General features: G+C 40.6%; 2 protein-coding genes across 9 annotated transcripts in view; one reads left to right on the plus strand and one right to left on the minus strand.

The window, feature by feature from the left end:
- CENPJ (centromere protein J) overlaps positions 1-18,926 on the plus strand; it is a 57,195-nt gene extending 38,269 nt beyond the window's left edge. For 3 of the 5 annotated variants that reach the window (XM_067713870.1, XM_067713868.1, XM_067713869.1), the window contains exons 11-18: positions 1,321-1,563; positions 4,843-4,927; positions 11,448-11,509; positions 11,771-11,890; positions 13,739-13,879; positions 13,959-14,043; positions 14,128-14,248; positions 15,746-18,926. In XM_067713870.1, coding sequence (XP_067569971.1) covers positions 1,321-1,563; positions 4,843-4,927; positions 11,448-11,509; positions 11,771-11,890; positions 13,739-13,879; positions 13,959-14,043; positions 14,128-14,248; positions 15,746-15,941 — 1,053 coding nt within the window. In that variant the 3' untranslated portion in view covers positions 15,942-18,926. The remainder of the gene's footprint in view (positions 1-1,320; positions 1,564-4,842; positions 4,928-11,447; positions 11,510-11,770; positions 11,891-13,738; positions 13,880-13,958; positions 14,044-14,127; positions 14,249-15,745) is intronic. The other 2 variants (XM_067713871.1, XM_067713872.1) reach the window with 2 other exon arrangements.
- RNF17 (ring finger protein 17) overlaps positions 17,895-27,798 on the minus strand; it is a 110,846-nt gene continuing 100,942 nt past the window's right edge. For 3 of the 4 annotated variants that reach the window (XM_067713866.1, XM_067713864.1, XM_067713867.1), the window contains 7 exons: positions 27,587-27,643; positions 25,672-25,788; positions 24,337-24,505; positions 22,116-22,251; positions 20,064-20,253; positions 18,533-18,632; positions 17,895-18,034 (listed from right to left, as the gene is read on the minus strand). In XM_067713866.1, the coding sequence (XP_067569967.1) occupies positions 18,534-18,632; positions 20,064-20,253; positions 22,116-22,251; positions 24,337-24,505; positions 25,672-25,788; positions 27,587-27,643 (768 nt within the window). In that variant the 3' untranslated portion in view covers positions 17,895-18,034; position 18,533. The remainder of the gene's footprint in view (positions 18,035-18,532; positions 18,633-20,063; positions 20,254-22,115; positions 22,252-24,336; positions 24,506-25,671; positions 25,789-27,586; positions 27,644-27,798) is intronic. The other variant, XM_067713865.1, reaches the window with a different exon arrangement.

Genomic DNA, 27,798 nt, shown 5'->3' on the forward strand with positions numbered 1-27,798 from the left:
GTATTGATTCTTCCAATCCAAGAACATGGTATATCTCTTCATCTGTTGGTATCATCTTTAATTTCTTTCATCAGTGTCTTATACTTTTCTGCATACAGGTCTTTTGTCTCCCTAGGTAGGTTTATTCCTAGGTATTTTATTCTTTTTGTTGCAGTGGTAAATGGGAGTGTTTCCTTAATTTCTCTTTCAGATTTTTCATCATTAGTGTATAGGAATTGAAGACATTTCTGTGCATTAATTTTGTATCCTGCAACTTTGCCAGATTCATTGATTAGCTCTAGTAGTTTTCTGGTGGCATCTTCAGGATTCTCTATGTATAGTATCATGTCATCTAAAAACAGTGACAGTTTTACTTCTTCTTTTCCAATTTGTATTCCTTTTATTTCTTTTTCTTCTCTGATTGCTGAGGCTAGGACTTCCAAAACTATGTTGAATAATAGCCGTGAGAGTGGACATCCTTGTCTTGTTCCTGATCTTAGAGGAAATGCTTTCAGTTTTTCACCATTGAGAATGATGTTTGGTGTTGGTTTGTCCTATATTGCCTTTATTATGTTCAGGTAGGTTCCCTCTGTGCCAGCTTTCTGGAGAGTTTTTATCATAAATCGGTGTTGAATTTTGTCAAAAGCTTTTTCTGCATCTATTGAGGTGATCATATGGTTTTTATCCTTCAGTTTGTGTATATGGTGTATCACATTGATTGATTTGCATATACTGAAGAGTCCTTGCATCCCTGGGGTAAATCCCACTTGATCATGGTGTATGATCCTTTTAATGTGTTGTTGGATTCTGTTTTCTAGTATTTTGTTGAGGATTTTTGCATCTATATTCATCAGTGATACAGGTCTGTAATTTCCTTTTTTTGTGGTATCTTTGTCTGGTTTTGGTATCAGCGTGATGGTGGCCTCATAGAATGAGTCTGGGAGTGTTCCTTCCTCTGCAAGTTTTTGGAAGAGTTTGAGAAGGGTGGGTGTTAGTTCCTTCAGTTAGTCATGGATTCCTGTTTCTGTTTTCTTCACCAGATAACCTCATCCATCTCTCTCTGTTTCACTTGCTGTCTTAGCTTAGACCTTTATCGCCGTGCGCAGTGTAACGCGCTGGCTGCCAAGTGGTGTCTGCCTCCTCTGTCTCCTCAGTTCTGGATGGCATGAGGTGAGACTCTAGCCTGAACCCCACTCCTTTTCCTGCGAAACCCAGTGTCATTGACATTCCTTTTTCTGCTGTCTGTGATAGGCTGGCAATTCTGTTTTGTTGATGTGTCTTGTCTCTTCTCTTACATTGTTTCAGTTCTAGTAATGCTTTTCCCCCCTCCCCCCCCGAGAGGCTTTGAAGCAGCAGGTAGCAGATTTACAGGAAGATTTGAAAAGAAAGGAAGGAAAATGGTCCAGTACACATGGCCGTCTTAGAAGCCAGATAGAAATGTTGGTCAAAGAGAACACAGACCTCCGGGAGGAAATGAAAGTGATGGAAAGATTCCGACTAGATGCCTGGAAGAAAGCCGAAGCCACCGAGAGCAGCTCCAGGATGGGTCAGTGCGCGACGGCCTCGAGAAGAGATGGGTCCAGGGTAGGTTTTGTCACGTTGGGGAGATGCTAAATATTTGAGCAGTCAGATTCTTAGAAACGGAGTAGCAGGGTGGGTGCCAGGGCTGGGGGGAGGGGAGAATGAGAAGCCGTTGTTTAGTGAGGGCAGTTTTGCAAGGTGAAGAGTTCTGGAGGTGATGGTGGTGATGGCTGCGCAGTGGTGTGAATGTACTTAACGCCAGTAACGTGTACATCTTAACGTGGTTAAGATGGTGATTTTGTGTTCTGTGTATTTTACCACAATTAAATACTTCTTTTGTGCATCGCTATACAGATAGTTTTCAAATTCATTTTTATAATTCTTATAAAGGAATTATAACACAGTAGGCGGGTAATCTCAGTTAAAACAGGGTAAAATTTTTGCAGAGATTTTTTTTTTTGCATATGATCCTTTTAAATCAAGTATTTGGTTTTTTATTCGTCTGTATTCACAACTGTGATGTGCCGGTCATGGCTTTGAGGCACTGGAGACCAAGCAATGAATAAAACAGACAAACTTCCTTGTCCTCTTAGAGCTCGGATTCCAGCCGTGGGAGAAAGCTGAGTGAAGCATATGGTGTGGGATGTAGTGGCGAGAACTCGGGAGGGAAAGCAAGGAGGGGGATCACCGCTGGGCGGAGTGTGTTGCGGTTTATACAGGATGGCTGGGGAGGCCCTCCTGAGAAAGCGACGTTGGAATAGTGGCCCGAAGAGGGCGCAGCGAGCCGGGCTGAGACGTGGGCCAGGAGCCCCGAGGCTGGGAGGACCAGGGTCCGTGAGGGGCAGAGCAGCGGGTGGGACCAGAGACGGGCTCGAGGGTGGTGGTGCCGCTTTCGTCAGGCCTTAGTAACTACCTGTGAGCGTCGCCTTTTCCCTCTGAGTCAGACGGGGAGCCCTGGCAGGGCTTGGATGGAAGGGGTGGCCTCCGCCTCTGTGTTGGTGAGCCCACCCTCCCTGCTGTAGACATGCGAGTGGCCTGAAGTGGGCGTCTGGGTGCCATCAGGACACCAGTTGGGGGGTTGCTGCAGGTGGATGGGGTTTATTGATGAACTGGGGATGGGGTGTGACAGCAGGAGAGGGGCGGGAACGGCTTCCAAGTTGAGTGTGGTTTTTTGGCCCTTTACCGTGAGTCCCCGCAAGAAGAGAGCACGCTTTTCCTGCGGGTGTGGGTGTTGGTTAGGAGCTCAGGTTAGATCAGGTGAGCTCGAAATGCCTCCTAGACATCAGGTGGACATCAGGCGGGGCTGTGCGTGTCCAGAGAAGCTCAGGTTGGAGCGAGAAGTTTGGGGCCCTCGGAACGTGTGGGAGAGATCGCTCAGCTGAAGGCGTGGACGGGGAAGGGTCCTGGGTCCTGGCCAGGTTGTGAGAAGATGGCGGGGAGGAGAATGAACCCGAGTCTGAAGTAAAGGAGGCCAGTGGGGTGTCCTGAGGGCCAAGTAAAGCAGCAGAGAGGCCCGTGCCCCAGAGGCCGCTGCTGAGTAAGCGGGGGACTGCAGATGGGTCCTCGGATATGCCGGGTAAAAGCCTGACCGGCTAAGAGAGCGAGCGGTTTCAGGCAGAGTATAAAGCGCTGTGGAGAAGTTTTGCAGTAACAGTAAGGAAATGGGGCAGTAGCTGTAGGGGAAGTAGTTTTTGTTTTTTTTTTAAGATGGGAAAATCAACACGTGCTTATGTATTGGTAGGATTGATTCAGATTCAGATTCAGATTCAGATTCATTGATTGATTCGGATGCAGGAGAGAGTGGGCGGGCTGCCGAAGCTGCGAGCACAAAGGAGAGGAGACCGGGTTTGGGGGAGTGGAGGCGCCCGCCCGGCCGGGAGCTCGACGTCCGTGTCTGGTGACGGGGCCTCAGCCGTGGACCTGGGGCTGGACGTGTGGGGTCCGTTGGTGGGACATTCCCCCCTAACCCTCTGGCTTCCCTCGGGGAATGGAGGCTCGGACATCTGCTGAGACTGAGGATGGAGGCCACTCTGGGAGGCTGGAGGGGCGGATCGGGGTCCACGAGAGTGGAGAGCAAAGGGCGAAGTGTGGTCTGACTCCTGGGCTGCGCTAGGGGCCCATGTAGGTTAGCGATTATATGTTTCAAGTGGGAATTGTTTGCGTTATTTTTCCTTATTCAGCTCTTTGGGTGTAGGGTGGTGGAGAGTAATATCGATATTTTAGCAGAGGTGTGGTCATCCAGGTGAATCATACAGAGTGAGAGGGGCTGGAAGTTGACAGCATGTAAATACAACAGGAGTGCCTGCAGTGCACCATGAATTCAGGCTGCTCAAGGAGGGCATAGGTTTTGGGGGACACAGAAAACATGTGGATCAGTGAATTGTGGGACCGTGTGGGCTGTAAGCATTGTTGGAGTGAGGGTCTCAGAGGGATGAGCTGGAAGGACAGGACACGGTAGTTAGAAGATGGAATTCTGCCCCCCATTTTATTATGAAAGCTGCCCCGAATAGAGCAAGTTGAAAGAATAGTTTGATGAACACCTGAGTACCCACCTAGATCCAGCCATTGTTCACATTTTGCCATACTGCTGTATAGGTATTTTGCTGAACCATTTGAAGGTAATTGCAGAAATTGTGGCAACTCACCCCTAAATACTTCGGCACTTTATTAAATGGCACTGGCTTTTTGGATAATTTTTATTTATGTCCCACATTCTGGATTTGAATGCTTTGAAATTGATACTTTTGCAGTTCTTAATAATCGCAGATACTGATAATGACTAGTTCTAGACTTTGTCCATTGGAGTGCATGGCCACGGTGGGAGAGAACAGGTGTAGAGATGGCGGCTAAGGTATTGGGGTGGCTTCTTCTGGCACGCGGGGTCCACGGACATGAGACTTGCTGGGGCAGGGGTGGCTAGGGAGGAGAGAAGGAGGGTCTGGTTGGAGGTGGTGGTGGGGAGCAAGGAGGACATCTACCTTGACCTCTAAATCTGGGGGCTGTGGAAGGGGCAGTGGTGAGCAGTCTTCTGCTGTCTGACCGTGAGTTCATGTCCTCTCCTCTGGCTGCTCTGGTAACAGTCACAAAAACCTGTTTTGTTTTACATGGTCTGTTATGCCTTCACTTGAGGATTGCATGTATTTCCAGAGGCGGCGCGTGCGTGTGTGTGTAGCTCATTCCTAGTAGCAGCTTGTTCGCTCTGGCCTGTAGCAGTAAACGAAAACAGCATAAATGAACAAACTTAAAACATTCCCATTGCAAGCTGAGTTCTGTTAGTTTCATTCCTTGTACTAACGTGTAAACTAATACTAATTTTATATTCAAAATTTTCTCATACTATAGAAGTCATCAGTTCGATTTCAAAAGAGTCAAGTTTCTTCAGGAACCCAGGTAGAAAAGTACAAAAAAACCTATTTGCCAACACAAGGTAAGATAGTTGCATGATCTTCTTTTAAAATATTTCAGGAATTTAAAGAGTGGAGAATTTACACCCAACTTAAGAAATAAAACATTGTAAATATAATTGAAGCCCCTGTGTATCCTACTCCCAGTTAATGTGCACCCTGACAGCATTCCCTTTCTTACTTTTCATTCTTTTACTACATTGTGTCCGTAAATCAATATAGTGTTGTTTCATAGTTCATCCCTCTGCAGTTTGCTGCTTTCTCAGTATTTTAAGACGTAGCCTCATTAATACATATAAACTCTAGCTGTACAGATTCCATGTGTATTTGCCACAGTATATTTTCTTGTTGGCGGGCATTCAGGTTTTCCCCCCGTTTGTCACAGAATGAAAAGGGCCGCAGAACAAGTCTCGGTCATTTGAGTTTCTCTCTGACACGTGTCAGGAGTAGGATATTGGGTCACATCAGGTTTGTGCCACTTTAGGAGGCTTTCCCTTCGCAAAGCGGTTACCAGTTTCTTTTTTTACTGTCAGCAGAACATGCTCTCTGTGCTTGCCAACACTTGATCTGCTCAGACTTTACAATTTTGGCTAGTCAGATGGGTGTGAAATGGTGGGTCAGCGTAATATGCATTTCCCAGGTTACTGATGAGGTAATGTGAGCATCTTTTCATATTTAGTGGACATTTGGGTCTCCTCTTTTGTGAATTGCCTGTTCATTTCTTTTGCCCATTTAAAACTCTGTGTGTGTGTTTATGTATGTGTATGTTTTTCTGTATTGAAGTTAGTCATTCTGCATACTAATCCTTTGTCATTTGTAAGCACTGCCAATATCTTCTGCCAATCTGTATGTAGCTTTTTGGTTTGTGGGTTTTTTTTTTTTTTTTTTTTTTTTTTTGCGGTACACGGGCCTCTCACTGCTGTGGCCTCTCCCGTTGCGGAGCACAGGCTCAGTGGCCATGGCTCACGAGCCCAGCCGCTCTGCGGCATGTGGGATCCTCCTGGACCGGGGCACGAACCCGTGTCCCCTGCATCGGCAGGCGGACTCTCAACCACTGCGCTACCAGGGAAGCCTGGTTTGTGGGTTTTTTAAAAAAATAAAATTATTTATTTTTGGCTCTGTTGGGTCTTCGTTGCTGTGCGCGGGCTTTCTCTAGTTGCGGTGAGCAGAGGCTACTCTTTGTTGCGGTGCGTGGGCTTCTCATTGCGGTGGCTTCTCTTGTTGCGGAGCACGGGCTCTAGGCGCGCGGGCTTCAGTAGTTGTGGTGCATGGGCTTCAGTAGTTGTGGCACATGGGCTTAGTTGCTCCGCGGCATGTGGGATCTTCCCAGACCAGGGCTCGAACCTGTATCCCGTGCATTGGCAGGTGGATTCTTAATCACTGTGCCACCAGGGAAGTCCCTGGTTTGTGTTTTTTATATACATGTTTTTCCTTTTAATATTGAAGTTAATCAATTTTTTTAAAAAATGGTTTTTGCTTTTTGTGACAGATACCCTTCTCAATCGTCAGGTCACAAATATGCTATTTTCTCCCATGAACTTTTGTTTTCACAGCTGGGTCTTTAAGATCTACCTGGCATTTTTAGAAATTATTTCTGTGAATTAAATTTATAAAAGTGGATATAACATATGCAGTTTGGCAGTTATAAAGGAAATACTTGGGTAACCACTGCCTAGATAAAGAAATAGATTAGCAGCATCCCAGAACTGACCCCTCCATGATTATATTACATTGCTTTTCCCTTTCATAGGTACAGCCCTAAAAAAATGTTTTACTTGTTTTTCAGCTTTCTGAATAGAGTTGTACTGTATGTATCGCATTGTCTTCTTTCACTACCTAGTTTTTTTTTTATGCATCTTTATTGCAGTATAATTGCTTCACAATGCTGTTAGTTTCTGTTGTACAACAAAGTGATTCAGCCATATGCATACACATGTCCCCATATCCCCTCCCTCTTGAGCCTCCCTCCCACCCTCCCTATCCCACCCCTCTAGGTCATCGCAAAGCACGGAGCTGATCTCCCTGTGCTATGCTGCTGCTTCCCAACAGCCAACTATTTTACATTCGGTAGTGTATATATGTCGATGCTACTCTCACTTCGCCCCAGCTTCACCCTCCCACCCCATGTCCTCAAGTCCATTCTCTATGTCTGCCTCTTTATTCCTGCCCTGCAACTAGGTTCATCGGTACCGTTTTTTTTTTTTTTTTTTAAGATTCCCTATCTATGCATTAGCATACAGTATTTGTTTTTCTCCTTCTGATTTAATTCACTCTGTATGACAGTCTCCAGGTCCATCCACCTCACTACAAATAACTCAATTATGTTTCTTTTTATGGCTGAGTAATATTCCATTGTATATATGTGCCACATCTTCTTTATCCATTCATCTGTTGATGGACACTTAGGTTGCTTCCATGTCCTAGCTATTGTAAATAGAGCTGCAGTGAACATTGTGGTACGTGACTCTTTTGGAATTACGGTTTTCTCAGGGTATATGACCAGCAGTGGGATTGCTGGGTCGTATGGTAGTTCTATTTTTAGTTTTTTAAGGAACCTCCATATTGTTCTCCATAGTGGCTGTATCAATTTACATTCCCACCAACAGTGCAAGAGGGTTCCCTTTTCTCCACACCCTCTCCAGCATTTATTCTTTGTAGATTTTTTCATGGTGCCATTCTGACTGGTGTGAGGTGATACCTCATGGTAGTTTTGATTTGCATTTCTCTAATGATTAATGATATTGAGCATTCTTTCATGTGTTTGTTGGCAATCTGTATATGTTCTTTGGAGAAATGTCTATTTAGGTCTTCTGCCCGTTTTTGGATTGGGTTGTTTTTTTTAATATTGAGCTGCATGAGCTGCTTGTAAATTTTGGAGATTAATCCTTTCTCAGTTGCTTCATTTGCAAATATTTTCTCCCGTTCTGAGGGTTGTCTTTTTGTCTTGTTTATGGTTTCCTTTGCTGTGCAAAAGCATTTGAGTTTCATTAGGTCCCATTTGTATATTTTTATTTCCATTTCTCTAGGAGGTGGGTCAAAAAGGATCTTGCTGTGATTTATGTCACAGAGTGTTCTGCCTATGTTTTCCTCTAAGAGTTTTATAGTGTCTGGCCTTACATTTAGGTCTTTAATCCATTTTGAGTTTATTTTTGTGTATGGTGTTAGGGAGTGTTCTAATTTCATTCCACTTACTGAAGAGGCTGTCTTTTTTCCATTGTATATTCTTGCCTCCTTTATCAAAGATAAGGTGACCATATGTGTGTGGGTTTATCTCTGGGCTTTCTATCCTGTTCCATTGATGTGTATTTCTGTTTTTGTGCCAATACCCTAACTGTCTTGATTACTGTAGCTTTGTGGTATGGTCTGAAGTCTGGGAGCCTGATTCCTCCATCGCCGTTTTTCTTTCTCAAGATCACTTTGGCTATTCGGGGTCTTTTGTGTCCATACAAATTGTAAAATTTTTTGTTCTAATTCTGTGAAGAATGCCATTGGTAGTTTGATAAGGATTGCACTGAATCTGTAGATTGCTGTGGGTAGTATAGTCATTTTCACAATATTGATTCTTCCAATCCAAGAACATGGTATATTTCTCCATCTGTTTATGTCATCTTTGATTTCTTTCATCAGTATTTTATAGTTTTCTGAGTACAGGTCTTTTTCTCCTTACGTAGGTTTATTCCTAGGTATTTTATTCTTTTTGTTGCGATGGTAAATGGGATTGTTTCCTTAATTTCTCTGATTTTTCATTGTTAGTGTATAGGAATGCAAGAGATTTCTGTGCATTAATTTTGTATCCTGCAACCTTACCAAATTCATTGATTAGTTGTAGTAGTTTTTTGGTGGCATCTTTAGGATTTTCTATGTATAGTATCATGTCATCTGCAAACAGTGACAGTTTTACTACTTCTTTTCCAATTTATATTCCTTTTATTTCTTTTTCTTCTCTGATTGCCGTGGCTAGGACTTCCAGAACTATGTTGAATAATAGTGGTGAGAGTGGACATCCTTGTCTTGTTCCTAATCTTAGTGGAAATGCTTTCAGTGTTTCACCTTTGAGTATGATGTTGGCTGTGGGTTTGTCATATATGGCCTTTATTATGTTGAGGTAGGTTCCCTCTATGCTCATTTTCTGGAGCGTTTTTATCATAAATGGGTGTTGAATTTTGTCAAACGCTTTTTCTGCATCTATTGAGATGATCATATGGTTTTTATTCCTTAATTTGTGTATATGGTGTATCACATTGATTGATTTGCATATACTGAAGAGTCCTTGCATCCCTGGGATAAATCCCACTTGATCATGGTGTATGATCCTTTTAATGTGTTGTTGCATTCTATTTGCCAGTTTTTGTTCAGGATTTTTGCGTCTATATTCATCAGTGATATTGGTCTGTAATTTCCTTTTTTTGTGATATCTTTTTCTGGTTTTGGTATCAGGGTGATGGTGGCTTTGCAGATCGAATTTGGGAGTGTTCTTCCCTCTGCAGTTTTTTGGAAGAGTTTGAGAAGGATGGGTGTTAGGTCTTCTGTAAATGTTTGATGGAATTCGCCTGTGAAGCCATCTGGTCCTGGGCTTTTGTTGGTTGGAAGATTTTAAATTACAGTTTCAATTTCATTGCTTGTGATAGGTCTGTTTATATTTTCTAATTCTTCCTGGTTCGGTCTTGGAAAATTGTATCTTTCCAAGAATTTGTCCATTTCTTCGTGGTTGTCCATTTTATTGGCATATAGCTGTTTGTGGTAGTCTCTTATAATCCTTTGTATTTCTGTGGTGTCAGTTGTGATTTCTCCTTTTTCATTTCTAATTTTATTGATTTGCATCCTCTCCCTTTTTGACTTCATGAGTCTGGCTAAGGGAGAGGAAAGAGGAATGATTTAGCCGCCATGATGCTGACTTCACCTTTAAAAGTTCCCAGATTTCTTTCTTTAATGTAGTTGAATTTCACCTTTTTCCTTTATGGGTGGTGCTTCTTGCCTTAAGTCTTTACCTATCCTGAGGTCATAAACATATACTCCTAAAGTATCTAGCTGTTCCAGCATTAGTTATTAATTTTGACATGTCATTTTATAAGGTGCTCACAGTGGTGGACACCCATCCCCCTCTGTTCCTCCCAGTGAGAATGTGCTCAGAGGCTTGTTCATGACGTTCATAAACAGCTGAGAGAATTAAGCTTGATGAGCTCGAATACTGGTTCTGACTTGACTTTTTTTTTTTTTTTTTTTTTTTTTGCGGTACGTGGGCCTCTCACTGTTGTGGCCGCTCCCGTTGCGGAGCACAGGCTCCAGACACGTAGGCTCAGCCGCCATGGTTCACGGGCCCAGCCGCTCCGCGGCATGTGGGATCTTCCCGCAACGGGGCACGAAACCGTGTCCCCTGCATCGGCAGGCGGACTCTCAAGCACTGCGCCACCAGGGAAGCCCCTGACTTGACTTTTATTAGTTGACAACCTTGGCAAGTTATTTAGCCTCTCAGCTTTGATTTCCTCACCTATAAAATGAGGCTATTAGTCTTTTCTACGAGGCTGGTTGTAAGATTTAGAGATGATGTAACACGGAGCTCAGACTGCACTGTGGTTCTTTGTGCCTGTGAGGTGGAGGAAGGTGTTCATTTAGCCAAATCTGTGTGCACTCCTTGATCCCTTTTTTCTTGTATCCTAACCCCCCACTCCCATCAATCCCTAAACTAATCCTGATGTTGGTATTTTCTGAATTAAGTAGGTTGAACCATATGACATTGCTAGCACTCGGCTGTTTGGGACCCACGGGTCAGTGATTTGACACAGTACAAACACTGCCGTCTCCACAGTCGCCCACCAGCCTCCTGACTGGACTCTGCCTCTGTTCTTCTTCTCTAGTCTATTCTCCCTGGAGCATCCAACATCCATTTTAGTGTTTAACACTTAAGTCAGATCCTGGTACTTGAGCTTGAAACCCTTCAAATTTGGGAGTGTTTATAATACCCATTGGCATATAAGAAGAAAATATTAGAACTTCAGTGTATTTTTAATATCACTTTGTTGTTGGTGGTGTCTGTCTGTATGCACATACATGCTTATTTTATAATGTATGAACGTGTACATGATTTGTGTGTTGGTCATGATCTAAAAAGTTTAGACCACAGCCATTAGGTCTAGATTATAATTAAATACCCAGTTATTTTTTTTCAAGCCAAATTCTATGTGTATTCCTGGATGCTTCTATTATCTGTACCCCATTCCTACCCTCTAACTAAAGTCCTGGTGATTGTCTCCAAAATACCTTTGGGTCCATCTGTTAGGTTAGTTGAGCACCTTTCTCCAGATTGTACACTTTCAAAAAACAGATACTTTGCGTTTCTTGGTCATCAGACTTAAGTATTTGAATTTATACAGTGAAGAACTCCTAGGAATTAATAACGAAAAGTACTAAGACTTCCTTAAATAATGGGTAAAGGACGGCAGTTCGCAAAAGAGTGAACTAAGGAGATGTTTGACCATAGTATTGAGTAAACTTAAAACTTTCAATTAAATAATAAAACTAACTCTGGTAATTATATTCTAACAGGCAATCCATCTCGAAGATCCAAGTCTGTGTCTCGTGATTTAGGCAATTCGGATAAAGGACAAGTAAATCTCTTTATGTTTTTATATATTAAACATATTATTCAGGCTTAAAGTTGACTGGTTAACTGGCTTAAGTTTCTAAACCATTTATAAAGGAAGCTTTTTACTTAACATTGTAAATGTTTTCTATACAACACCGAATACTAGTCATACTAGAATCCTGTAATAGTGGAATCTGGCTTTTGGACTAAGTGTAAGTTTTAGCTGCTTGAGATTTTTATTATATGTAATGTAGGACAGACGGAGAGCCTCTTGTCCTTACAGACAGCCTTACCCAGGGAGCCACCTGAACCAGTGAACTCTCCAGATCCTGAATGTAAAGACGACGATGAAAAAGAAGAAAAAGAAGAAATTCAGGGAGAAATCAGCCATCCTGATGGAAAGGTTAAACTTTTTTCTTTAAACCAATGAATACTATAAAAAATGAACATGGGTTAAAATAGAGTTGAGGGGCTTCCCTGGTGGCGCAGTGGTTGAGAGTCCGCCTGCCGATGCGGGGGACGTGGGTTCGTGCCCCGGTCCAGGAAGATCCCACAGGCCGCGGAGCGGCTGGGCCCGTGAGCCATGGCTGCTGAGGCTGCGCGTCCAGAGCCTGTGCTCCGCAACGGGAGAGGCCACAGCAGTGAGAGGCCTGCGTACCGCAAAAAAAAAAAAAAAGTTAAAAAAAAAAAAAAAAGAGTTGAAACAGATTCTGAAATAACTGGTCTTCAAGGCTTGATGGGGCTGAGGACCTTGGCGCGTGACTCGGTTTGAACCTTGGGACCCTATGAAAATCCTGAAGGGACAGCATGCATTTAGCTGCCACTTCTAATCTAGAGATGATGCAACGAAAGGAGGGTACAATCCAGTTGCTTACACTCCTGTTCTTTCTCCAGACACAGCTAAGAAGCCTCGGTAATCCTTGGCACTTTTCAAAACCTCAGTTCTCGGCCCTACCCTTCCTGCAGGCTTCCTTAAACATTTCCTGGATCAGCTGCTCTCCACCCCCAGCCTGACAATTTTATTCTTGTGCTTAGGAAAGGTTTTGAGTGGGAAAACGGCCTGGCTGGGTGTTCCAGCTAAAAAGTGAAAATGACAAGAGGAGGAACATAAACAGGGTTACTGAGGAGGTGATGAGGGAATTTTTCCTCGGGTTTATAGAACATGTACTTTTCCAAGTACTCTAATCTGATCCACTTCAATAGAAATCAGAAGGCCAAAGTTCACTGCAAATCTTGAGGAATGAGTGAAGGACAAGACCAACAGTCAGAAGTAAGTTGTTAGGCTCTTCCTGTACAAACTCTACTTCAGGATAACAAATTGTTGACGAGGGAAGGTTTTCTTTTTTAGAAGAAGAATCGCAGCTAATGAATGGAAGAGGAATGAGAAAATTAGAGAATCCCCAGTTTACAATTTCTGATGACACGAGGGTCTAGGTAGTCATCAGTGGCTCCTAAAACCTTAGACGAAAGGTTGACGGATCTCGTGATGCCACCCACTCAGTGCTGAGGTCAGGAGGCAGCGCATACCTACTGGATTTCTGGACGTGCTGCCATACAAGGCCCACTGCTGCACCTAAAAAGTACTCTTGTCAGAGTAATTCAGCTGGAATTTAATCAAGCCTCGAGAGCTAACTACTGCGTTTTTTAAGGAAAAAGTGATATGGGAACATGTTTAATGACACTATAATGGAAAAGCAATCAGCCAAATCCAGAGTGTGGGAAATGTTACATATTCAGTGACACAGTTCCTTCAACAGTTGTCATTAAAAAAGGGGGAAAGGAAGGGACCATTAGAAATTGAGGGGAGAGACACATCAAGTGTGTGTGGATCTTGTTTTGATCCTGATTCAAGTAAACTGTAAAAGGCCTTCTTTGTGTGCATTTATGGAAAATATGGTTATGATATGATGAAGGAATTAATTACAGCTTATTAGGGATGATAACGGTTTGGTTATGTTAAAAATACTTCCATTAGAGATACCTGTTGAAATGTTTACAGGAGAAGTGATGTCTGCAGTTTGCTTGAAAAAAAAGTTTGTTTTGGGGGAACAGGTGACCTAAGAACAGTGATGTGTAGATAGGTGAAGCTGATTATTATGAACTTATTAACTTTTCTCTCCCTCTGAGAAATGTTTTAATTTTTATTATGAAAAATGTCAAAGTAGGCAATTAAAAGTATTAGGGATATTTTTGTCATGTGGTCTCAGGAAGTTTTACATATTGATAGTCCTGGTTTTTCTTTTTTTTGTAGATAGAAAAAGTTTATAAGAATGGGTGCCGTGTTATATTGTTTCCAAATGGAACCCGAAAAGAAGCGAGTGCAGATGGAAAGACGGTCACTGTCACTTTCTTCAACGGTGATGTCAAGCAGGTCATGCCGGATGGGAGAGTGGTAGGTTTCCAAGGGCGTGTTTTGTCCGTAGCGTAAACACCTCTGAAGAGGAGGCAGTGCTGACTCTGTGTCTTTGCAGATCTACTACTACGCAGCCACACACACCACCCACACCACGTACCCAGAAGGACTGGAAGTCTTACATTTCTCAAGCGGACAGATAGGTGAAAACCTGCTGTGCCCTCTCAGTTATTACATTCTTCCTTTCTTTAAAAATAAAATATTTATGGTAACCCCTTTTTCTACAGAAAAACATTTCCCAGATGGAAGAAAAGAAATCACGTTTCCTGATCAGACTGTCAAAAACTTGTTTGCTGATGGACAAGAAGAAAGCATTTTCCCAGATGGTACAATCGTCAGAGGGCAACGGTACGTTACCTGTTTTGTTTCTAGATTTTCTAGTTTTCAACTTTTATTACCAGTTGAATTTTAAAAATCTTAAAACATTTGTGTAAGTCATTCAACATTTCACTGAGTTCAGAATTTGAGAGCAGGTGAGACATGTTTTCAGCATTCTGGAGTTTAGGATGAGGTTGAGATAAATGCATTGTAACGTCTAGGATAATCTTTAGCCTACAGACCTCTAAAGGGTGTCTGAACAGCACTTCACGAAAGGCAAATGGCAAGTATTTGTTTAGAAATCAATCTGGTGAAATTTGAAAACAGTGAGTGAGACACAAGGAAGGAAAGCTGCCCTGTCAATTTTTAACAATAACCAGACTCTGTATTTTGATTATCTGGGTCTCCCTGTCCCAGCATAAGCACTTTACTCTCTGGCCACCCTAAGCCAATTCCTTAAAATCAACAATTACCTTTCTTTCTCCTTCTGAGTGTTAAATGTCTTGAAGTTAGAGTCAACTTCTTCAGTCCACAGTGAAGAGCATCTTATAAGCACCATTTTAATTGAAACCTTGGTGGAGTTTTGTCAAATCGAGAGTCCTGTTTTTAGTTTCACCCTCCTCTCCTGGAGTGTAACAGTTTAAGTACCCATTAACTTGAATTCTATGATATAAACTTGGCAATAATGTAGGAACTTTTCATGGTCATGATTGTGTTTTTCCCTTAATGTGGTCTGAAACTTTATCTGGTGCTCAACTAAAGATTTTCCTCAAACCTTATTTCTTCTGTGTATAGTACACTTCGATTTTAGAAACTTTTCAAAAAAATTGACTCGATTGAAATTTTCTGTAGTAGAAAGAAAATAATATGAAAAGGTCCCCATATCCGTCTGTCCATCTTCAAGTATTAACTCATGGCAAGTCTTTTTTCATCTACACTAAAGCACATCCCGTGTATTAATTCATTCAGGATTATCATGTTTTAATTGAGATATAACTGACATAACATTAGTTTCAGGTGTACAACAAAGATTTGATATTGGTATATATTGCAAGATGATCACAGAATTCTAGTTAACTTCCATCATTACACATACTTACACATTTTTCTTGTGATGAAGACTTTTATTCTCTTAGCAGCTTTCAAATATGCAATTCATTCAGGATTACTTTGCCGTTTTTCACTTACAGCAGTGGTTCTCGAATCAGCTGGAGGGGACTGTTCAAGAGCAGGTTGCTGGGCCCCAGCCAAATAATTTGCGTTTCTAATGAGCCCTTGGGTGATGCTGACACCCTAGGGCCACACTTGATAGGGCACTGGCTAACACTTGTATGTGGCACAGAGCCATTGTGTTCATATAAAATTTGAGAAATAACCAAAACAGAAAAAACCATTCTGTGCTGAGGAGTCCCAATTATACCTATATAAGGACCAGGGATGTTCTAGGAGAAGGAATAACTGCCAGAGTTCTCCTGCTGTATATACTCCATATTTTTAAAGAAATTAAATTCTACTTTAAATTTACAGAGATGGCAACAAAATCATAGAGTTTAATAATGGCCAACGAGAACTACACACGGCCCAGTTCAAGAGACGGGAGTATCCAGATGGCACTGTTAAAACTGTGTATGCAAACGGTCTTCAAGAAACCAAATATTCATCTGGTCGCATAAGAGTTAAAGACAAGGATGGTAATGTTCTAATGGACACAAAGTTGTCATGATCCTTGTGTGTGGCTAATCATGAAATAACATTAACTTGATTTTCTTCTTTAAAAAATGTACATTTTCTTGTGGATTCTGTGGTTTAATTTATATATACTGTGTGTATATATATAAGTGGAAAAGATTGTTTGGAATTTTTTCATAATGTTTGAAATGCACAGGGACAGCTTTCATTTTTAGTTCACCTACCTTGTCTTTCTACGGTTCTAACCAGTACAGACTTTTAACAAGTGGATGCTTTCATTGGTTGGAGATGGTTATGAGAGCCAAGAAGTACAAGAAGCACAGTATCACAGATTTTCCCACCACCTGCCAGGCCTATGAAGGGCTTGCTTAGAAAGTTTACTGAAGGAGTAAGAGGATTTCTCCAGTCAAAATATGACTGTGCTCAATTAGTACTAAAAGTAAAGCATTATCTACCACAGAGGTCACAGAATTGGAAGTTAAAACAGTGACTGAGTACAAATAAACAGTAAAACAGGCAGAAGAGTTCATTCTATGAGTGCAGATAAATCTCATGGGAGGAAAAAGCAGTTGTCACGAGGGTGACAGCTGAGAAAGGCGGGGCGTGAAAACTAACCAGCCAGTGTTAACTGATTGATAGACCACAGGTGCCTTGACCTTATTACCTGTAAGGTGGGGCTGACAGAAGCAAGATGTCCTTGAAGGGGTGGGGGGCAAGTCACCTACAAGTAGATTTACATAGTAAGTTTGGTCTAGTCACTTAGTGCAGTCTGACAGTAGTGCTGGCAGTAACTCAGTATTTTTAAAAAAGCCACATGTATTAATTCCAGGTGATTTAAAACTGAATAACAAAAAACTTTTCAAAGAAAATAAATAATTATATATATTACCTCAGGAATAGAGAAAGATTTTTAAATTTTATTTTTTTAATTATTATTTTTGGCTGTGCCGCACCTCTTGGGGGATCTCAGTTCCCAGACCAGGGACTGAACCCAGGCCACAGCAGTGAAAGTGCCTAACCCTAACCCCTAGACCCAGGGAGCTCCTGAGAGAAAGATTTTTAAATGAGACACAGCACAAACCTTAAAAGGTTGATGAGTCAAAAGTTTGTTTGTCCAAAGATAACACAAAAGAGAGTAAAGTCACAGCCTAGGAAAAGAAACACGTATCTGACAAAGGATTAGTAACCAGAATATATAAAGAATCCCTATTAGTTAAAATAGGTAATTACAAACAAAGGATATTAATAAGCAATAAACTAAAACCAGTAAATGCATATTTCAACAATGAGGTACCTTTTTACGTTCGTGTCATAAACTGGCAAACAATGGTCTGGCCACACCACATGCTGGCAAGGAACTTGGACTACTGATGGTAGAATTAGCTGGTAAAATCCCTTTTTTGGAAAGCAGTTGCCTCATGACCTAGTACTAAATTCCACTAAAGTATATTTACTAGAAAACCCCTCACAGGTGCATAAGGGGTTGTACAGTAGAGTATCTGTAATTGAGAAAAAACTGGTAACGACCTAAATATCTTAACAGGATAAATTATATGCACAGATGGATGTAACAGTGAAAGTGAATAAAATAGAGCTATGCATACCAATATGCATTATATAGTGGAAATAAAGTAGGGGAAAAAGGTAATTAATTGTGTGATACTGCACACACTTAAAAATATACAGAGCTCTTGTTTATGGATGTGTGCATATATAATAAAATTATAAAGCGCTATATAAGAATGATAAACACCAAATTCACAGTATTCACCTCCTCTGTAAGAAACAGAATGAATGGGGAAGGGTAGAACAGGGGCCTACAACCATGCTGATGATGTCTTATTTCTTCAGCTGAATGTACATTAGTTATAAAATGAACTAAATATGTTTTTTCTAACGTGCCTGAAATATTTCATTTAAAAATTACAGTAAAATAAAATAAGTAAATACTTGAAAGCAAATATTTATTAACTTTTTCTGAACAATTCCTAACAGTTCAGCATGTAAAGAACAGAAAAAAAAAGCCCAGCACTATTGCAGAACAAGTCAAGAAAAATAAGCCTGAAACGGTCTACATATAACAGAAAACTTTCTTCTGGGCTGCTATAGATGCTCTGTACTGTAAACCTGAAAAACAAAAGGTGTGTTATTTTAAACCTTTGCTTAAGGTTCAAATACAGTTACTGAATCACGTTACATTTATGTGAATGGATAGAGAGTGAGCTGTTTACCGAAGGACTTTAATAACCTTGTTATCAGGGCACTGACTGTCCAGTAGTGCTGCACGTGTAGCATAGAGTTCTGTGCTTAAATTATTTATAGTGCCTGCTTTCTGCTGCTCTCCTCCTTGCCCCCATAACCATCTGGCACCATGAATGGTCAGGACAGCCGTCCCAAGCGTCTTTATAGCTATGGAACCTCTCTGTTGCTGGTACTCAATAGGTAAGAAGGGCCTATGAAGGAGAGATCTACAAGAGAGACTCTGGTCGAGCTTTGTTGTCATTCCTTTGACAAGTCAAGGAAAGGCCAAAGGTGCTTTTCAGGGCAATTTAGTATGAATCTCTGCTACATCAGTCACATGCCGTATGCTGACTATAAGGGTGAACAAGAAGTCGTGGTACTTACATCACTCATCTTGGTCTGCAAGCCCCATTTCTACTAATGACATATGAACTGGATACCGTTCATCTTCATATAATGTCACTATTTGTTCTGGTACCTGAGCCTAAAATTAAAAAGATACATGTCAAGAAAACACCATCATGTCTTTGCTGCCTGTTCCTCCTACAACTGGCAGGAGGGACAAGGCATTCTCTAAGTTTATTTATAATTTATACGCTGTTACTTTCAAAAGGTATCTTGATGGTTTCTTGCTAAGTCTCATTCTTTCCATCTTTTACTTTATTTAAAATGTAACTCTCCCCAAAGTTTTCCTAGATTGAGCCAGCGGGCTTTAATACTACCATCTCTGTTAAAATTCATTTACATTCTACACATAAAGCATACCTTTATGCATACAGTCAGCAAATTTTGAGTGTTACTCATAGAGGTGAATACACATGTATTTATAAGAACATCTGTTATTTTCACTGGCTTCTTGAGAGAAACCCTGCATAAGCTATTTACACCACTGCACACACAGGAACGTGGTATGTACAGAGGTTTTGAAAAAGCACTTTCTAGTAATAGCACTGCTCCATTAAGAGCTCATTCTTGTCACAGCCAGTATATCAGAAATCCCCCAGATCTCGGGTCCCCAAACCAGGGCGAGCTGGACTGAAACAGCAGTGGTGAGGACTAGGGTGAACCGAAGAGCATGCTCCCACCTAGAGGGACTGCTGTTGCCCCGCTGGTGCTAGCTGTCATTCCAGAAGATTTTGTAGTACTTAGAAATAAGACTTTTTGTATAATTTTCCAATTTTATAACAGCTGTGCACTAAATCAAACATGGTTACAAGCCAGATATGGCCTTTGAGCCACCCCTTTGTGACTAAGCCTCAAGTAGAAAGCATATTTATACCAAGCATGATCTGAATTTTCTTTTCTGGACCTTCTACTGCATTAAACAATTCAAAGTCAGTACAGTTATGATATGAGCACCATTTGAACCTTTCTCTGACTCTGACCAGAATCCCCTTTCTGGTCTTTTCTACTTTTAGGATGCAGCTCAAATGTCACTTTCTCCCGGTCGTACTTAACTGAATAAGCACTCGAGTGCCTCCTAAGCAGGGGCTCAAACACCCTACCCTGATCTCTCCAGACAGAATTCATCGCTCCTGCTTCTCTCCCCACACCCACACCCCAAAGATACCTATACCTTTTTTATAGCATTTATTTCATTCTACCTTGTATTAGTAGTTTACATGTTTTCCTCATTATCAGTTCTTTGATTATAGGATACTCATCTTGATCATTTTTCATCTTAGTCATTACATCACTGATATTTTATATCATTGCAGGGCTAATCAAAAGGTTGTAAAATATAAACTAAGACATTTGAACAAGCCTTAAGATTAATCCTATAGTATTTACAACATCAAATGCTTTAAAGCGTTTTTGCATCTAGAGCTGCAGAGATAAAAAGCACTTTAGAAAGTTAACAGGGATCCCTGAAATAGCTTTGAAAGTATTTTGGCTAATTAAGACAGATATTTACCATGGAAGAAGCATAAAGTTGTTTTCCTTGAAGACAGTCTATCATAGCCCACAATGCTTCCATGCTCCACTTGGGACAGTACGGTATTCTTGCCTTTCCTACATCTCTTAAGGGAGGTTTAAACCCTGCCAAGAGAACCTTTATGGCTCGGGCTGGATACTGCATAAGATGAAGAGGAATTTGACGAAGTCTGTCACAAAAGAAATCCTTAAATTAAAATGTTAGGAATGTCACAATTAGAGGAAAAGTTAATGGTGTTGGATTTGGCAGTGATTCTTGGATATGACACCAAAAGCACAGGCAACACAAGAAAAAATTTTGATATCAAAATTTAAAACTGTGCAAAGGGCACAATCAACAAAGTGAAAAGGCAACGTACAGAATGAGAGAAAATACACATTAAAAAAGACATTTCTCCAAGGAAGAGATATAAATGGCCAACAAGCAAATGAAAAGGTGCTCAACATCACTAATCATCAGGGAAATGCAAATCAAAGCCACAATGTGATTTCACCTCATACCCATTAGGATGGCTACTATTAAACAAACAAACAAACAAAAACGGAAGATAAGTGTTGGTGAGGATACAGAGAAAAACTGGAACCCCTGGACATTTGGTGGGAATGTAAAATGCTACTGTGGGGAAGTTTGGTGGTTCCTCCAAATACTAAGAATAAGCATATTATCCAGCAACTCCACTTCTGAGTATATTTAAAGCAGGGTCATGAAGAGATTTTTGTACACCCATGTTCATAGCATCATTCACAATAGCCAAGTATCCACTGATGGGTGCATGGATAAATAAAATGTGTTATATACATATGATGGAATATTATTCAGCCTTAAAAAAGAAGAAAATTCTAACATATGCTATGACATAGTTGAACCTTGACATCATGCTAAGTGAAATAAGCCAGTTACAAAAAGACGTATGAGATACCTACAATCAAAATTCATAGAGATGGGAAAGCGGAACAGTGGTTGACGGGCTGGATGAAGAGGGAATGAGGGATCGTTTAATAGGCAAAGGGTTAGTTTCAGTTTTCCAAAATGAAGAGTTCTGGAGATTGGTTGCACTAACAATGTAAAGAAAGTTAACACTACTTAACTATACTTCTAAAAATGGTTAAGATGTTAGATTTTATGATATGTGTATTTTACCACTATTAAAAAAGTATCACAAACAACAATAAAAAAAGTTGGAAAATAACAGTGTCCGCAAGGATGTGGACAAAATGGAACTCCTGTGCGTTGCTGGTGGAAATATAAATAGTATAGCTACTATGGAAAAGTCTGGCATTTCCTGAAAAAGTTAAACACAGAATTATCATATGGTCCCGCAATTCCATTTTGAGGTATATAATACCCCAAACAGCTGAAAGCAGGAACTCAAAACGGCTCTTTGTATGTCAGTGTTCATAGCATTATTCACAGACCAAGTGTCCATCAACAGATGAACAGATAAACAAAATGTGGTATATACGTAAAAACGAAATATTATTTAGTCATAAAAGTAATGAAATTCTGACACATGCTTCAATTGGATGAACTCTGAAAACATCATTCTAAGTAAAATAAATCAGACATAAAAGGACAAATACTTATGATTACACTTGATGAAGAACCTAAAATAAGCAAATTCATACAGGGAGTAGAAGAGGGGTTACCGAGAGCTGAAGGAAACGAAATGGAATGTTACTGAGGGGTACAGTTTCTATTTGGGGTTATGAAAAAGTCCTGAAAATGGACAGTAGCAATGGTCACACAACACTGAATACTTAATGCCAGTTAATTGTATACTTAAAAATGGCTAAAGTAAGTTTTTTCTCTAAGAATTTTTTAAAATTTATTTTTTAACATGGTAAATTTTATGTTATGTATATTTTACCACAATAAAAAATAACTTTTAGGTAGAAAATACTCCCAATATATAAGCAGCTTTAAAATAGATTTTTTCTTTTAAAAAAAGAGGCAAAATCTTTTCAATTATTAAAAAAAAATAGAAAACTAAGAATCCTAATTCAACTAAGTTTACATTTTTGTTTTTTTAACCTGTTTATTGTCAGCTTTTCAGTTGATCCATAATCAACAAATTGTACCAGGACAGCCAGAGGATTAAATTCTTTAATGGAAACAATCTTTGCTCTGTACCATACGCCATCATCATATTCTGCAAGGCAAGGCATTTCTGAAAAGACAAAAAGGGGAAAATCACATTGCCTTTTTTTTTTTTTTTTTTTTTTGGTGGTACGCGGGCCTCTCACTGTTGTGGCCTCTCCCGTTGCGGAGCACAGGCTCCGGACGCACAGGCTCAGTGGCCATGGCTCACAGGCCTAGCCGCTCCGCGGCATGTGGGATCTTCCCGGACCGGGGCACGAACCCGTGTCCCCTGCATCGGCAGGCGGACTCTCAACCACTGCGCCACCAGGGAAGCCCCACATTGCCTTTTATTTTCTTAAAAACGTTTTTTAAAAAAAATACAGCAAAGTACAAATAAAATATAATCACCAATTACCCATTATTCAGAATTAAACACTCAACAGCCACATGTTGGCTTATGCTCTTTTTTCTGTTTATACTTTATAAACCTTGTTTTTCTTAATTCCTAAGTTAGGAAAAGGCTGGAAGGAAGACACCTCTCCATTCTCAGAGTCCTAGTTCTTCCACCACCCAAGGCTTAAACCATCCTTCCATTGTTCCCACTTCTTATATGCCCCCGATTTTTTTTCCTTTGGGCAGTTGTCTTCTGCAAATGATAGTAAAATGGTTTCTGTTATTCCTACTTTTAATTTCCTTCTCCTCCAATCCAATTCCATTGCTCTGTAGTTTAATTCAATGGCATCTTAAATGTCTGCAGTACCAAGTCCTTAGACTGCAATTTACAGGGTTCTTCACAATATACTCCCAACCCACTTCAACCACATATCCTCAATGTGTTACCTAAATAGATTCCTTATTCAACTCCTTCAATATAGATTCCGTACATATTTAATAAGCACTTGTCTATGAATCAATTTGTACATATGCATACTTAATTGAAGAACCACCATAGAAAAAATGCACACATGGGCTTCCCTGGTGGCGCAGTGGTTGAGAGTCCGCCTGCCGATGCAGGGGACATGAGTTCGTTCCCCGGTCCGGGAAGATCGCACGTGCCGCGGAGCGGCTGGGCCCGTGAGCCATGGCCGCTGAGCCTGCGCGGCCGGAGCCTGTGCTCCGCAATGGGAGAGGCCACAACGGTGAGAGGCCCACACACCGAAAAAAAAAAAAAAAAAAAATGCACACATGTATGTATAGCTCCGTGAATTATCACATTACTCATGGACTGTTGGTGCAGCCTCCCTTGAGAGAAGAGCACAGTGAGGAAGGAATTGTTTCTTCCAGATTATAAATTAATTTACAAAAAAAAAGTGACAGTGAGTTTATTTTTTCACTCATTGAGCAAATACTTAAGAGCACCTATTTGTGCCAGGTGCCCTCCTTAAGTGCTGTGGCACAGAGTCCCTGCTGTGGTGCTGCCTTAAAGGCCGGGAGGAGGGGAGGAGGGGGTGGGGTGGGATGCATCAGGGAAGAGCTGCCATTCGGGGATAGCTGAGCAGAGACCCTGCTACACATCCCAGAACTTTCCAGGCAGAGGGAACAGCAAGTGGTGTTTATCAGCCAAACATGGGTCACAAGTGATTAAAATCTCATTAAGTAAAATCAGACAGGATGTCAGACCGATGTTTTCCTTTGCTAAATTATCCTCTGATAGGAACAAAATACCAAGGATGAATACATCCCTGTACATCACATACTGATAAAATGTGGAGACACCACTCCTTGTATTCAGGAACCGTCATCACCAGTAACTAGATGCATTTTCCTCATAGGAGAATGCCATGTATTTAATAAAGATAGGGAAATAGAAAGGGAAAAAGCAGGGTTTCACCCATGCTGGCAGGACTCAACACGATCTGAGTTCTGCTTACCCACACCACAATTAGCAGCTTAGGTGGCTTGTAATTAAAATAAGTGCCGTTCAGGTCCAAGTAACAACTCACAATCTGAGCTACTGGCGAAATTGCAAGCTCAGAAAAGCCATCTTCATGCAGTCAATGTTACAGTTCGACCTGAGCTTTGAAAAACAAAAGCGCCCCAAGGCAAGAGACCATGCATATCAAGTGAGGGTGATAAAAATACCAGTTAACCTTAGAAACAACCCAGTCTCGTCAGCACTGAAACAAAACAGTGGCTTCATTAGGAATCCCATTTTACTCTGAAAGTTTAGTACCTGTTCTGAAGTCCGTCAGAGGAGGGAATGTCTCCACATCCACATTGAACCTCCCTAGCGCTTCCTCAAGGCTCTCAGGCTCAGGTTCCCAGCTGACTCCACTGTCAACTGTGTCATCATGCTGCTTAACCAGATTACAGTTTTCTACAGAGTCAAGGCAAATATACACCTAAGTGGGGAGAAGGGAAGGGAAAAAGTTCAAATTCTGTAATTTTTAGTATTCATGATGTGGACAGAACGACTGCGCAGCCAGTCCCCAGCAACGGCCTCACAGTCCTCACAGAGTCAAGTCCCCACAGCAAACCAGACTTGCTCTTTGTGACTGTAAAGCACGACAGCGGCGGCGGTATGTGACCACCGAGCCCAGGTTGTCAAAGGCGTGGTCTCTGCCTTGGTGGCGCTCAGCCCACCAGGGGAGCGTGCAGACCCGCGCCAGCAGGCCCAGGAGAGGCCCGCGGGGCCGGGGCCCAGCACTCAGGCTCTGGAAGTGGATCCTGCACACCCCCCAACACACACCCCGACTGCAACCCGAGATCCTGGATTCCCGACTTTCACGTGTGTTGTTTTATGCTGCTCAATTTGGGGTAATTTATGTGGCGACTAATAACTAATTAAAAATCATAAAAACCAACAATAGTTTGCACTACTATGTTCTCTGATGAAATTATGGAGCAAATTCTTCTTGTCTGTGAAAAGAATGGTTTACTGTGTAAAAATGGCTGAGGGACTGCCTGGCCACTTAATTTGTCATTTCTTTCTCTCTTGTTAGCCAAGCATATATAATTGAATTTTCTTTAGTGTACTTACTCATTCAGTCAATATTTACTGAGTGCCTGCTATATCAGGCAGTATTCTAGGTTCTAGGGATACACCTCTGACCAAAACAGACAAAAATCCCTGCCTTCATGGAATTACATTCTAGTGGGAAGAAGCAGACAAAGAAAATAAGGAAGTGGCACAGTGTGTTGTTACAAGGTGATAAGTGGTATGGAAAAACAGCGAATAAAGAGCACCTAAGTTCAATGTAGGAAGAGGACAGGGGAATGAGATGTTTAATAAGATTTCACGGGTGGAAATAAGTTCCAACTTAACAATCTAAATATTTGATTGAAAAAGCTACACAATACTTGGAAAACCCAACAGTGATTAAGGAACACTTGCCTCATTAAGTACAAACAAGTGTCTGAAGAGGACATTATAGGGCAGGCAACCTAGCGGCCACCAGCTGTCAGCTATGAAAATCAGGAAGATGGAAATGTGGAGAATCAACCCTAGAGTTAAAGACCGAGACTGCCTGTCATGTTTTTAACCACCAGCATTACTGGAATCACATACTTCGCTAGGTGAGACAACGTGCTTAACTTGAACAGCGTAGAGCTCTCCAGGGGGAGGAAGAGGTGAAGACAAATATGGCGGTAAAACAGGAGTCTCTGTTTCAGGCAAGAGCAATTCCTAAAACACCAAAAATAAATTCCAATTTCAGAGTGACTATTACAGAAACCCACCACGTTATTAAAGCTTATTACAGTGTCAATTTACTTTCATTTAGCAAAAATCTAGCTGAGACACTGAAAATCACAAAATAATTTTGTTGTAGTGGGACCAAAATGTGATAAATAATCAAAAGATCTTTAGCAATCTTTTGTCCCCTGCCCCAAAAAAAGATTTTGTGTAAAAAAAAAACCCACAGGAATATTTACTTATATATAATATTTACATATAACACATAAAACTCTAGAAGAATGATTAACAAATGGCGGCTGCTTAGTGGGATGGACTGGGGTGTTCAAGATGTAGAATTGGGGCAACTTCTTTCTTTTCACATTTCTGTGGTATTTCATTTATTTTTAGAGTATTTTATAATAAAAACTAATATATGAAATGACAAAGGAAGATTTAATTTAAAAATCATGAAAAAAGTGTGCTCTCTCTTAAGCTCTATAAAAGCATGAGGAGTAATTAAAAGTTATATGATTCCAAAGAGGATCAAGGCAGTTAGCAGTTGTTAAAAGAAATATACATATAAAAATATAGGGGATTTTTCTTTTAGTAAGTTAAAAAAACTTGAATATGGTGATTAATATGGTGATTAATACTAAAACAATCATATTCAAATTTGTAGACTCACTTATTACTATTTAACATTTCCAAACTGGTGGCAAAACAAAACATTTGAACCACTTAGATTTCAGCAAGAAGTGACTACCTACTGTTGAATTTTACTGATTTGTTACAAAACACTTTACAACAAGCATGTCATTTTTATAATTATAGGAATTAAATTCTACTTAAAATTTTAAATGATAAAATTTTACTTATGAAAACACTTCTTTCACCAAAAAGCAAAAGTGACAAAAGAAAAAATAAGATAAAAAGGATAAACTAGACTCCATCAAAATTTAAAACGCTGGTGTTTCAAAGGATACCATCAAGAAAGTGAAAAGACAACCCACAGAATGGGAGAAAATATTTGCAAATCATATCTGATAAGGGACTTGTATCTTCACACCTATCCTAAGATGGCTAGGAAAAAAGTCAGATAAGTCTTGGTGAGGATATGGAAAAAGTGGAACCCTTGTACAATCCTAGTACCAAAGTAAAATGATGCCGCTGGTTTGGAAAACAGTTTCACAGTTCCTTAAAATGGTAAACATAGTCACCATATGACTTAGTAATGCCACTCCTAGGTCCATACTCAAGAGAACTGAAAACAGACATCCACTTAAAAATTTGTACACAAACGTTCATAGTTGCTTTAATTCACTATCTGTAAAGGTAAAAACAACGCAAGTATCCATCAACAGATGAATGGATAAACAAAATGTGGTGTATCTGTATAATGGAATATTATTCAGCAATAAAAAGGACACATACTACAACATGATTCAACCCTGCAAACATTATGCTGAATGAAAGAAGCCAGTAACAAAGGGCTGTGATTCCCTTTATATGAAAGGTCCAGATAGACAAACCCACAGAAAGTTTCCAGGAAACTGGGGGAGGGGAAATGGAAAGTGACCGCTGCTGGTATGGAGCTTCTTTCTGAGACGGAATGTTGTGGAATCAGATCGTTGTGATGATTGCACAACTCTATGAATATATTAAAAACCACTGACCTGTACACTTTAAACAGTTGAACTTTATGGTATGTAAATTAATAAAGCTGTTATGCTTACCTACCTGATCTTGTATCAGATTATTTGTACTGATGAAGTGTCCAAATTTTCAAAATATTTGGATTGAAACTTACCTCAAACCTTATTTCCCATCTCTCTTCCTCACACTTTGTATTGTAATCTGTTGGTTTCTGAAATAATATAGTATTATTAATGAATAAAACTATCTTTAACTATGTAATATTGTTTTAAGGCACTTTCATATTTCATCCCACAAAAACTGCGTGCATGACCTTGTTGGCATTCATTTCAGCTTAACTATGGGAAAATTTAGTGTTCTGAGTGA

The sequence above is a fragment of the Pseudorca crassidens genome, chromosome 18 (assembly GCF_039906515.1).
Source record: "Pseudorca crassidens isolate mPseCra1 chromosome 18, mPseCra1.hap1, whole genome shotgun sequence".
Classification (NCBI taxonomy): Eukaryota; Metazoa; Chordata; class Mammalia; order Artiodactyla; family Delphinidae; genus Pseudorca; species Pseudorca crassidens.